Genomic DNA, 13,546 nt, shown 5'->3' on the forward strand with positions numbered 1-13,546 from the left:
TGTGTGTGTGTGTGTGTGTGTGTGTGTGCAGCCTGTCTATGGACAGAAATGTGCCTACAAATGCGTATGACATGGTCCACGACTTGTGTGTAACATCTAAGGACTCACAACTGTGTGCTCCAGTCCACACACAAAGCAGTCTGATTACACGTGAAACTATTTATATGCAAACGTGAATAAACATAATTTACACACAATTTCCCGGTTCAGCTCCAAATGTCTACAAATACACAATCCTTTCACTCACAAATGCACGCTGCCTTCAAGTACTAGAGGGAAACTGGGACATCTGGGCTTCCTCTGCATTCCTGCGTTCATTCAGAGAAAGTTTCTTTTTCCAAACGAGCAGAACAGCTCGTCAGCCCTCTGCTAGAAAACAGATTTACCGATTACAGGCTCTACACAGGAGCCCGTGGAGGTTAATGAATGGTTTAAATATGCTGCTGCTACAGGCTGCAGGTTCTTCTGCTGACAGAAGTCAGTCAGTGCTCAGCTGGGAGAACATCCCTGAGGGTCATCCTCTGCAGGGGTCTGTGCTCACTGATCTCTGTATGTTTTGAATATAGATATAATCCAGCTAACGTGGAATGACACGTTGATGCTAATCTAACATTAATGCTAGCTTCGTGGCTCATCCTGAACATTTCTGCTGTCATCAGCTCAGATGAACCCTGGAGGTGGTGATGAGCTCCGAGCAGTCATTTTTAACACGAGTCTATTTTGATCTAACAAATATTATTTTAGCTTGAAGTACTTTGAGTTCAGAAAAGTTTGTCATGGACCTGAAATGAAAACTGCCTGTCCTAAGACGTACAGCATAGCTGCAGGTGTTTTCTGCAGGTATGCTGTACGTCAGCAGAGGGCCGACGAGCTGTTCTGCAGGAATGCAGAGGAAGCCCAGATGTCCCAGTTTCCCTCTAGTACTCGAAGGCAGCGTGCATTTGTGGGTCCGTGGAAGCTGCAGCGTGAAATTTGACTCAAAACCCCACGTGGGCATGTGACGTTGTCTGTGCGGATCAGGCGATTCGTGCACGTGCATTTGAAAGGATCGCGTATTTGTAGATAGATAGATAGATACTTTATTGATCCTGAAGGAAATCAGGGCAGCTGAATACGCACCACAAATAGAAACAACTGAGGTATAAACTATGCAGACTACACAAAGCTGTACTGTACTGTAGTGCTCTGAACACAACACAAAACAAAGAAAACAGGGATATGAATGAGGTAGTGCAATATACACATACAACAGTGCAGCGGCAGATGTGCAGTAACGGTCAGCAGTAAAGTGGGAATGATGGTTGTGTGTCATGATCACACTTGTGAGGCTGAACTGGGAAACTGTGTGTAACTGATGTTTATTCACGTTTGCATGTCCGCATTTGTGAAATAGTTTCACGTGTAGTCAGATTGTTGTGTGTGTGTGTGTGTGTGTGTGTGTGTGTTCACTGTGCATAGACACGATCGGGATCCGCTCCACCTCTGATGCGCACGCGCGTCATCACCCGGGGAAACGTTTGCTGCTCGTGTCACGTGTTCCGTGACGTATTTCGTCCGCGACAAAACACGGCAGCGTCCCCTCGCACGCGTGGGTTCCCCGTCGCATCGTGAGCAGTGATGAGTGCTGTGGGTTTCTGCGGACCGTGGGTTATTCTTACCTGCGACAAGAAGCTCTGCGCAGCACACAGAAAAGAGGCGGACAGGTTTGAAGGACTTTAAACGTCTCATTCACAGGTTCACGCGCTCCGTGCTAGTGTCCACTGCTAACGTCACAGCTCCCACGATGGGACACGCGTGATTAACTTACTTTCGTTTTTTTTTTTAAGTATTGTGTGTTTGAAGTGTGAGCTTCTCTTACACCTGCCTGAGCCGCGCAGACCGTGGGTACCCACGGAAGAGGTAAACAGAGTGGGTGGAGGTGAATTCTTGTTGTACAGATGTAAAATCATCAGGGAGGATGTGTCGATGCTTTGATCATTGGTGCAGCAGCAGCGGGAACAAATCCAGATGTGGTGAATATGATGGCGGTGAGCTTGGAGCCTGCAGTCCACAGCTCGGGATGGATTCAGCGGACACAGCTGGGAGGATGAGCGGGTTCCTGGCCGCAGGGAGGCAGGAACCCACGGGTTTCACCAGATGCTGCGTGTCCTCCCTGAGATGCTCTGCCCTCCTGTTTGTGGGGCTCTCTGCATTTCAGTAACTGAAACAGTGTCTTTGCATCAAGGAGCTCTTGGGTTGCTTTTGCAGGGTGGCTGTGGCTCAGGAGGTAGAGCAGGTCACGTACTAATTGGAAGGTTGGCGGTTTGATTCCTGGCTGCTACAGTCTGCATGCCAAAGTATCCTTGGGCAAGATACTGAAGTCCACGTGGCTCTCTGATGCAGCCATCAGAGTATGAATGTGAATGTTAGACAGCAGTGCTGCAGATGTGTGTGAATGTGTGTAAGCTGTTTAAGAACCAGTCCAGTGGTTTGTTGCAGACCGTGTTTACACTGATGATGGTGGGTGATGAATCTTGAGGTGCTATGAGGACGTTCTCTTCAGAGTAAAGACTCTGTGTGCCTTTCAGGCCTGTTACTGAGCTCACTGCGGAGTTCTGGTTTTATAAGGAAGAGTCAGAGTGGGCTCAGCTGGACGAGCATGCTGTCCTTGTACCACTTCCTGCAGTGGCCCAGGTTCCATAGCTGGTGCCTCCTGAAGTGCTGTTTTCTGTGGACTCAGTGACAAAAGTGTTGGTAAATTCTTTTTCCTAAGCTTTCTGCTCTGTGGCCTCCTTCCTTTGCATCAACAGCTCTTTGGGCCTCATGTTGTCAGTCCCCCTAAACAGTAACCGTTGGGATGAGCTGCAGACCTTTGAGCTCATCCATCTGTCCTGAAATAATAAAAAAACAGGCCACTTAATGTAAAAACAAAAAACTGAGTAAATGTACTAAATGCTCTCTACTTATATTTTTCAAAGATTGATGTATTAACGTTCTCTGATAGGAGGTTTCAGATCGAACTGTTAGCTATGTAATCACACTCACAGCATTTATAGGTCACTTCTCAAAGCTGTGCTGTGGGAGCTTCAGTGGAAATACGTGATGTTATTTCCTGCTTGTGAAACTGACCTGAGATCATTAATGGGTAGGTGAAAAGTGAAGTGTAAAGCATACATCCAGGTTTAATGTGTCTGCTCTGCTTTATTGCAGAGAGCCGTTTGTGTTTGACTGCAGCACCGCTGAGAAGAAGCCGAAGAACAGGAAGGACGAGAGCAGCAGGTACACGCAGGCTGCTGATGTTTCATTGTGCCAATGAAAAATGTGACGAGGAGAAACTCCGACTGAAACGTGCTGAGACCAGCGAAGAGTAATTTAGCATGTCTGCTTTGTTCGTCAGTGATGGCGGCCCCTCAGAGGAAACAGGAAGTGACAAAGTCCTGGCCTTCGCCGTGTCTCCGTCTGGAAAGCTGCTGGCACTGACCGATGACACCAAGAGACTAGTTCTGTTTAGCTGTGAGCCTTCGTGGCACTGTGTCAGCATCAGGTACGACTTCACCTCTGTCATCCGGCTTCATCTGCTGCACAGATATGTTCAGCGCTGTGTGTCTGCAGGTGGGTGGTGAGGAGGTGCACGTCCCTGGTGTTCACCCAGGCCGAGGACGAGCTGCTGGTGGCTGACAAATCAGGAGATGTGTACTCTTTCTCGGTGGCCGAGCCACAGAAAGAAGGCGAGCTGAAGATGGGCCACCTGTCCCTGCTGCTAGCTGTAGTAAGAAACACCACGCTGCTTCAACACTACCACAGCTGCACTCACAGACAGTCACGTTGGACAGCACAGGGGTTAGCATTGTCCCCTCGCAGCAAGCTTTCTGTTTCAGACCTCAGTGTGGAGGTGACATGTTCTCTCTCCACCTGTGTGGGTTCCTTTCGGGTCCTCCAGCTTCCTCCCACAGTCCACAGACATGCATGTTGGGTTTTTGGGTGACTCTAAGTCAGGTGTGACTAAAGTCCTGCACCAGGACTCCTGCAGGAGCTGTTGGGCCATGAAGCTCCTGGTGCACAGCTTCTGTGCTGATGTTCATGCCTGAGGAGGTGTGGAACTCACTGAGTTAGCCAAGTGCTGGCAAACCTAAAAATCATAAGTTATAAACTGATACGCACGTCACTGAGGGAAATAAGGATTTGATCCCCAAGCAAAACACAACTTAGTACTTGGTGGAGAAACCCTTGTTGGGAAGATGTTTCTGGTTTTAAGATGAGGTTTATCTGTCACAGGTGTACACGCTATAATGCACAGTGACATGTATTTGGTACCTGCAGCCGATGGTACGGAGTGAAAATGTGTAAATAAGAATATAGAGTTATTGTCACATCACGGCACACAAGATAAAACAATCTAAATATCGAGGGTAAAAATGTAAGATTGTAGTTGTTGGTCTTTAGCTGTGGGGCTCTGAGATCCACTAACTGTTGTTGTGTGCTGCATCCTTCTGCCGTATGCTCAGCCAGTGTTGTTCCGTCTCCAGCCTTGGTTCAGTGTAGAGCATCTGGTTTATTCCTCTGGCTCCCATCTCTCCGTATACCTTGGTTAGCCACGGCTGTGATCTTTGGCAGTTTGTAAGGCCTCGGGTGTGGACAGCCCTCTCTTCATCACACCTTTCTGCAGCTCTGATTGTTGGCTAACTTTCAGTCCATGGAGGGTGCTGCTCCTTGCTGCATCTCAAGGGTTGCTGTGTTATAGATCAGCTGGTTGATTTCAGTGATGGTTGCAGTATGGAGTGTCTGCAATGCTGCATTCACATCTTCTAGTAGACTTTCAGAGGGTACTTGGTAGTCTTGGTAATCGTCCACGGACGCTCCAGGTTTCCAGCTTAGCCGCCATCTTCTTTCAGGGCAGCTGTCATTCAACACGCCAGCTGTTCTTGGGGCTTGGTACCCAGTCTCAGCGTGTGGGGATGAGGACGGCTCCCCCTTGCCGTAGCATTTTGTGTGTTGTCCTCATCGATCTCTAGTCACCGTGATAGCAGTAACAGTTCTTGCTGATGTTAGAACACGGAGCTCCGAGCTGTTTGAGCTTAGTTTAGACGATGGCTGTAGAAGAATCCAGAGGTCAGTTTTTAAACTGCTGATGAAAGTGAGTCACTCTAACATCTGTATGTAGCTCCTTCTGTCATCAGACATATTCATGATAACCTTAACATAAATCCATCTGCATCTCTAAACACTAACATCAAGTTTTAACCCTCAAACTGACCTTTAAAAAGATGAACCCAGTTTACAACATTTCATCACTGCCATAACTTAAAGTCAGACGGGCTCTCACCTGGGTCAGCAAGCACGGGTCTTTTATTCTATTATGTAAAGATGGAAGTGACCTCCAAGGCTTCCCATCAGTCATTTATACCACAGTATTGCTCCATGTCCTCAGTCCTAATAACTGCCTTTCTGGGCAGTCATCGTGTCTGTCAGAGCTTCATGACCAATCAGGAGCGCTCTGCTGTCTTTCAGACAACGTCGCTGGACGACAAGTACATCATCACAGCTGACCGTGATGAGAAGATCAGAGTGAGCCATCTCAGGTCTCCACACAGCATCCAGTCCTTCTGCCTGGGACATTGTCAGTGAGTACCTGAACACAAAGAGAAGCACAGCTTAACTACAGCAGTGCAGCAGGCTGTGCTTTCTCAGTGTGCACCTGTGTTTCTGTTTTTTACCTGCGTTCTCTCAGGTTTGTCAGTGCCCTGCAGATCCCATCAGGACATCCACACTGGCTGCTGTCTGGATCAGGGGTATGTGGCACTTTCCTTTCCTTTCCTTCCACCCCCCCCCCCCCCCCCCCCCCCAGCAGATGACCCCCCCCCCCCCCTCCCTGAGCCTGGTTCTGATGGAGGTTTCTTCCTGTTAAAGGGAGTTTTTCTTTCCCACTGTCACCAAGTGCTGCTCATAGGGGGTCGTTTGGACTGTTGGGTTTTCTCTGTATTATTGGAGGGTCTTTACCTACAGTATAAAGCACCTTGAGGCGACTGTTGTGATTTGGTGCTGTATAAATAAAATTGAACTGAATTTCCTTGCAAAAGCTTTCCACCTTCAGCCTCAGCAGCACTGTCGCCTGCTCTCTCCTCCTGTGTGAAGTCTGCATGTTCTCCCTGTATGAGTTTCTCTGGGTTTGTCCCACCATTGTGACGCATGCTTGGTTAATGTTGCTTATCTCGGTCAGTCCTCCAGAAGAGATTCTTTATCTCACGAGTTTCACTCGCAGGGGTGACACTCCGATCAGTGAGGAAATCCTCCAAATTAATAAAACACTCATAACCAGAGAAGCTGCAGATTTGCTGGGGTTGGACTGGCTCAGGATCTCAGAGATGACTCTGAGACTGATTCATGAATAAAATCAGTGTTGTGTGCTCGTTTGTCAGGACGGGACTTTGAAGCTGTGGGAGTACGAATCTGGCTGTGAGCTGCAGAGTTGGGACCTCAGACAGCTTGGAGAGACAACGAGCTGTGAGGCCAACAAAGACGAGGTAACAGCGTGCTTCATCCTACAGCACGAGCTCAGCATACCCAGGAGATCCTTTGTGTTACCTGGCTTCTCTAAAGCTGCACATTTCAGACAAGCATCACATCTGTGAGTGAGAAATGTAGTAGGTTATTGAAAGCTGCTCCTTACGTACTCCTCGACAGCTCTATGTGATGGATGTATTTTAGCATGCAGCGCTCCTTACAGACAGCTGATGTCAGGACAGGCACTGAGTGGCTGTGCTGCTTTAGGAAACATGTCGCCATCTAAATTTTCCCTGAAACGACCTCAAAGATGGATCGCTTTTGACAAACAAGCCATGAACAAATAAAACATAAAACTGAGACAGTTCTCTGTGGGGAACCGCAGGAAGTGATCTCTGCAGAATCTGAGCCGTCATTAAAGAGCACGTGCAGTCACAGCCTGTTGAGTAAAATGAATGTGATTATCTAACGTGTGTCTCCTGCTCCACATTTTACTCCTCAGAATCCAACGGTGTGCCGAATCAGCAGCTCCACCGATGGTCAGCTCGTAGCTGTGCAGTGTGAAAGGTGAGTGTGAGTCCCCCACCGACTCTGCATTGTGGCTGGCCTGTGTACAGCACACAGCTTTACAAGTGCATACATGTGAGCGGAGGAGTGGCGATTAGAGGAAAAACTGGAATCAGTGAGTGAAGGAACAATAAATGGATGGTACAACTAACATTGATGCTCAGTGGCACAGACAAAGATAGTGAGCAGAGCTGCTTCAGCCTGCAGGATGGGACTGACTCTGCTTACAGCACATCCCTGACAGAAGTGACAAGACATCAGTAAACAGCTGTTAGTGCACATTTGATGATGCATTAGTCATGTAAAAGGAAGAGCAGCTCTTCATTAATTTAGTCTAATTCAGTTCAGTTTTATTTATACAGCACCAAATCACAACAGTCGCCTCAAGCTCCTTCATACTGTAAGATAAAGACCCTCCAATAATACAGAGGATACCATCAGAACGACCCCCTATGAGCAGCACTCTGTGACAGTGGGAAGGAAAAACTCCCTTTAACTAGGTTATAGTACTGTGTTAAGTCTGTATTATATTATTCTGCCATCATGAGTGAAACTGATCATGTTTGACTTGAGCTTGTAAAACTTCAAAAACAGTTAATTTACTGAAATGCAAAGGAAAGAAGACCTGAGGACTGATTGAATCTACTGTCAGATCTATGAAAACAGGAAGTGCTCACGTCTGCACTGACAGAATACAATTACAATGTCCCACAGACTCTTCTGAAACCCTACTTGGTAACTAATGCTGGAACTTGGTGTTCACCTTCCTAGAACTACGACTATGTGTCACATGTCACAGCCTGCGACAGTTCTGATTGGCCCATTCAGTACTGTTGTTTCTGCTGATGGATTTCTCTATACTTGTTCACTTAAATCAACTAGAAGAGGATGGTTTGACTTGGAGAAACTCCAGTGCCAACTGTTGTTCCATCAACAAAATTGCAACGCAACAGAGGCACAGCAACTGTTGGCACCACTGTGGGTCCACCACTTAGAGACTCTGTCAAGGGTCCGTGATTTGATGTCAAAAATATGAGATTTGGCCCTTAAAGTTAGTTTTTTGACATTTCGCTAACTCCTCTTAATTGGAGGGGAAAGAGAAATGTCAAAAAACTAACTTAAAGGGCCAAATTGTCATATTTTTGACATCAAATCGTGGACCAGAAGTAGGGGGCGTGGCCAGATGCGGCCCGCGGACTGCGAGTTTGAGACCCCTACTCTATGTCATAGGCTCCAGATCAGGGGTCTCAAACTCCAGGCCTCGAGAGCCGGTGTCCTGCAGGTTTTAGATGTGTCTCTGCTTCAACACACCAGATATAGAAGTCATTAGCAGGACTCTGGAGAACTTGACTGCATACTGAGGAGGTCATTCAGCCATTTGATTCAGGTGTGTTGGATCAGGGACACATCTAAAACCTGCAGGACACCAGACCTCGAGGCCTGGATGTGAGGATCCCTGCTTTAGATAAACTGAGCACAGAAAGTAAAGAAATTAGTGTTTGGTCCATTATTTCTTTGCTGTAACCAGTGTTAATTTCACTGACGAAATATTTTCATCATAGTTTTGGTCAACAACCCTTTTTTCATGACAAAAACGAGACAATAACTAAATAAAAACTACCTAAAAGGATAAAAACGATGACAAAATTAATTGACACTTTTGTCAATGAATGAAAACGAGATGAAAATGCTTGGCAGAGACGACGTCCAATCAGAACTTTAATTTTGTGACAGGGTGGGACAAGTTAGGAAAACATCCAATCAAACGCACAGTTGCACAAATTTGCTCTAAACCCGGGAAGACCAAACTAGCCTGTGATTGGTCGTTCCTTCCGATAGAACTAAGTGATGTAACCAATGTCAGCAGGGAGAAAGAGAAGAGCCGATGTATGGACACATTTGTCCTTTGACGTTGTGACAAACAAAACGATGTGTAAACCATGTGGGGCGACTATCTCGGGTAAAAACACGACAAATCTTAAACGACATCTACAAACCAGTCACCCAGATCTCCATGCAAAGGTCAGCATTTTAATGTCCTGCAGGGTAAAGTGTTTTTCCCAGTTTGTGTTCAGAGAAAATCTCCACACCGCGGTGGATTAGCCTTTATAATCTTAGTCCTGAACACTGCCCTGTACCTTTCAGAGCGTCCTGCTGTAAAACGCTCGGATTATCTCAGTAAGGTGGTGTTAATGATCAGGTGTGTGGAAGCAGGTGAAAAACTAATGTTAATATTATTAATAATATTCCATAACTTTGAATAAATGTTTAATTTTGTGTAAGTGTGTATAATGACTAATTCAAGGGAACTGAAGAAAAAACATTTACATTTTACACCCTTTATATTTTAGTCGACTAAATCGACTGTAGATTTAGTCGACTAAAACTAAAACTATTCAGATGACTAAATTATGACTAAAACTAAATTAAAATTTGCTGTCAAAATTAACACTGGCTGTAACAATGTTTTTTTGGAAAGACATGTATTTATTCTGCTTAAATGGAGCCACATTTGTAGGAAAATGCATTTGTGGGCTGAGCAGCAGAGTTGAGGATGTGAGCTGTGCCCATGAAATCCTCTCTGCCAGCTTATTCTGCTACTGACCAGTTTTGAGCTTCTGATACCTCATCAGGTATCAGAGCATGGACCCTGCTCCAGGTATGCCACGCTTGACTGATCTGGACAGGGCCTGTAGTGGGGGGGCAACCTCAAGCTGCTGTTCTGCCAAGAAGCACAATCACAACAAATAATCTCTCTCACACTAATTTCCTTACTTTTGTGTCTGCGTCAGTGCAGAGGGTGTCATCAGCCATTAGAGCTTCTGTCCTGTCTTCCAGGACAGCAGTCCCCCAGCTGTAGGACCGAGAGGCTCATAAACATAAAGAAAAATGAGCACAAAACCACATCTTTAGTCCTTCAGCTGTTCAAATCTTTTGTTTTTATTTTAGCCGGGCTTGTTAGCTGGCTCTATATCAGTAAAATTGAACTGAATGATATTTCTGGCACATGGAGGTGACTCACAGCAGGCAGAGGGAAGCACAAAGGGGTCAGAGCCAGTGAAGAGGTTGATGATCACCTGAATGTCTCTGTGTCCTCAGGGTGTCCACAGTTCAGGTTTTCACTCTGGCTCAGGAGGAGAAACTTGTGCCACACAGCAGAATCTCACTGCCCCACTGTCCCCTGGACGTGAACTTTGACCTGGAGGGACGACTGTGGGTGCTGATGGACTCTAGTGACGCACCCCTTCAAATCTACTCACTGACACAAGGCTGCTGGGAGGTACGCTGCCATTCATTCATAATCAAAGTGCAGGTTGAGACAGGCAGCAGGAACCAGAGCTGTTCAAATGATGAGACCGTAAATATTTGCTGCATCAGTGAGTTTACAACATGACATACAGGAGCATGACTGATCTCTGATCAGTGATCGCACGGGTTTTTAATGAGCGCTCACATTATCATTCTAATGAGCTCTGATTGCTGTGATTGGCTCTTGAATGTGAACAAAGGCTCAGTCCTGTGACATGAGCAAAGTGCATGCTGCGCATTCATTGGTGGTTGCCATGGTTGTGTGTTTCACTGGACCCTCGACCTCTGTGCCTCTTATTAAATATGACCTTTTCAAAGGGACTTTGGTCCAGTACATGCAGTCTGTATTTATGATGCATTTCCTGATCACTCTGCTGCTGCCACCTTCACCATTTTCCATTTTGTATAATTCCCGTGTGTGTGTGTGTGTGTGTGTGTGTGTGTGTGTGTGTGTGTGTGTGTGTGTGTGTGTGTGTGTGTGTTACCTCTGGCTCCCTCCAGGTTGCTGCTCATGACCCTGACCTCAGCAGAGTGACTGAGGCTTTCAGGCCACACTGGGAGCCACTTGAAGGTGAGTAGACACAAACACACACAGTTGTGTGTCCATGACCTAACCTACCTTTAAGCACTGATAGCTGTGAGCCTCTCATGGTGTGTTTTTGCAAACAAAGTTTATTCAAAGACACAAACTGTCCACAGCAGATGGTGCAGGTGGATATTATGGTGTGTGGGACGTGCTGGGAATGAAAGGATGCTGCATGATTTGATGGAATTGAACCTTCAGAGGATCAGAGTGAGGATCGGGCTCATTCATTATGTTGCAATGTGACTGCAGCGGTCCTCAGTAGTTTGTATGGAGCCCTGACAGCGTCGGGGCTCCTAATGAGACGACTGATGGGGATCTCAGCTGATCCTGCCAGCAGTGACTCTGACTGAATCACACCTTTAGCAGTCAGAAAAGCTGAGGAGGAAAATGTGAGCATCCTCCAGCTGTGAAAACAGTCCTGGTTGTCTCATTGTTTCACCTGTTGGTAATTTCATGAACACTAAGTAACAGACGGGCTGACTGACTTGATGCTAAACGGATTAAAAAGTGTTCCTTTCTTTTTCATAAGTCATGTGCTGCAGTGCTTTTAGAGGTTGCCTTTGTTACATGAGTGAAAACAGGAGAGGCAGAGGCAGCTCATATTCATGACCATGATTTGTATCTGTTAATATCCCATTCATCAGTCACTGTCGCAGACATACTGACTGTAACTTCTCTTACACACCAGCCTCCATGAGGACCAATAACCGCTTTGAGCAGCTGCACAAGGTGAGCTTCGACAACGTGGCCGTGTACCTCCAGAAGAAGCAGCAGAGGCTGGAGGAGCAGCAGCTGAAGAGGAGCGCGGCTCAGACAGCAAACGGCAACAAGAAGGCCAAGAAGGAGGCGGACTGAGCCACTGTTGGCCTGAAGAACAGTTACTGCCTTTGTTTGCTGCTGTCGCTGGATCTCAGCTTCATTTCTGCTCCTCTGAGGGATCTTTATGTTGATTTTTACATGTGGCAGAAACATTGTCATTAAAATGTACCTTCTGTTTCCACCACCAGTGAATGAAACGCGTTCTTTCCTCACACTCACTCTGGATGCTTTGACTTCCTGTTTCTATTTTGGCTCAGACGTATGCTTGGATGAGCCGTCTGAACAGACACGAGCTCAGTAGTTTACCTCAGGGGCTTTCCACAGCAGGCAGGACCAACTCAGCTTTGACCATCAGCTCCTTATGAGAATGAATGAAATGGGGGGGGGGCTGAGGATGATGGGAAAAGCTGAAGCCTGGACTGCTGACAGTAGTTGTCACAGGCTCTGTGGAAAAACTGCAGCTGATGATTCAGCAGCTTTAGCAGCAATAACATGAAGTTATCATTTTCTGTATGACTTCACATCATTGTGAGGGAGTCGGGCCGTTCTAGTTTCTGTTGCTTCAGCTCATTGCAGTTTGTGGGCATTCATGTATGCACAGCTCTCTGAAGGAGGGTTGAGGTCTGGACTTTGGGCCGTTGCCTCATGTTTGACTCGAATAGGCCCAACACCTGTGGAAACTTGTGTCCACCACTAAAAACAAAATGCCATCTGTAACTCAAAATTTGGAGAAATGAAGTTGAAATTTCGAGTTAGCTCTTCCAATCAGGAAGCTCCGTGACAGAGGTCAAGGCCAATACATGGTTTTGACCTTTGAATGCCTCACCAGCCTCCAGCGCAGTGCTGACGGCCGACGTGTTTCTGCTGATGTGCTGTGTTTGCTCTTCAGTTACATGCAGAGGATTGTACAGAAGGTCACAGCTGAAGCTTGCACAGTACAACACCTTCCTCTGCGGGAGGAAACTAAAGGTGTGGCAGCTAGTTTAAGTAACACTGTTCAAGCTGCTTTCATATTTACTTAAATACAACAGTACTTGTAAAGGTATGTGTATTTGAGAAGATCTGGATATTATGGGCACATAAAATAATTCGGTTATGCAGAATGGATATTACACAGAGTAAAACTCTGCATAATCAAACTGAGTCATCTGCAGTCCATGAAGCTTTTCTGGAGCCACAGTGGGTCAGCTGGGGTCTTTCTGGCTAGTGTGCATGCAGTCTGAGGGCAAAGTGCTCTATCAGGGTGATCTGGTACTCTGAGCTCGTTAAGATAAGATGGGGCCTGATTATTATTGCAAAGGTTAAAGAAAGCAGTTGTACATATTTGTTTAATATGCATTTAATGTCATGATCAAACATGACTCCAAGATTTCTCAGTGTTGCTGGAGGTCAAGGTAATGTATCCTGCATATACAGGTGCTGGTCATAAAATTAGAAAACCATGAAAAAGTTGATTTATTTCAGTAATTCCATTCAAAAAGTTAAACTTTATTATATTCATTCATTACACACAGACTGATATATTTCAAGTTTATTTCTTTTAATTTTGATGATTATAACTGACAACTAATGAAAACCCCAAATTCAGTATCAGAAAATTTGAACATTGTGAAAAGGTTCAATATTGAAGACACCTGGTGCCACACTCTAATCAGCTAATTAACACCTGCAAAGGCCTTTAAATGGTCTCAGTCTAGTTCTGTAGGCTACACAATCATGGGGAAGACTGCTGACTTGACAGTTGTCCAAAAGACGACCTTTGACACCTCACACAAGGAGGGCGAG

At 46.0% G+C, this 13,546-nt stretch overlaps 1 protein-coding gene across 2 annotated transcripts; it reads left to right on the forward strand.

Moving 5' to 3' along the window:
* Window positions 1-1,547: 1,547 nt before the first annotated feature.
* On the forward strand, window positions 1,548-13,200 carry wdr4 (WD repeat domain 4). Of its 2 annotated transcripts, XM_030724428.1 has the most exons (11): window positions 1,548-1,703; window positions 3,190-3,258; window positions 3,377-3,523; window positions 3,592-3,748; window positions 5,488-5,600; window positions 5,708-5,768; window positions 6,396-6,500; window positions 6,983-7,047; window positions 10,147-10,327; window positions 10,858-10,927; window positions 11,631-13,198. In XM_030724428.1, exons 1-11 carry the CDS (start codon window positions 1,618-1,620, stop codon window positions 11,795-11,797), a joined length of 1,221 nt encoding a protein of 406 aa, XP_030580288.1. In that variant the 5' UTR covers window positions 1,548-1,617; the 3' UTR covers window positions 11,798-13,198. The 2 variants fall into 2 exon arrangements, with proteins under 2 accessions (XP_030580288.1, XP_030580289.1); XM_030724429.1 differs by lacking the exon at window positions 6,396-6,500 and having other exon boundaries at window positions 11,631-13,200.
* Window positions 13,201-13,546: the final 346 nt, after the last annotated feature.

This window comes from Archocentrus centrarchus, unplaced genomic scaffold (genome assembly GCF_007364275.1).
Source record: "Archocentrus centrarchus isolate MPI-CPG fArcCen1 unplaced genomic scaffold, fArcCen1 scaffold_36_ctg1, whole genome shotgun sequence".
Lineage (NCBI taxonomy): Eukaryota > Metazoa > Chordata > Actinopteri > Cichliformes > Cichlidae > Archocentrus > Archocentrus centrarchus.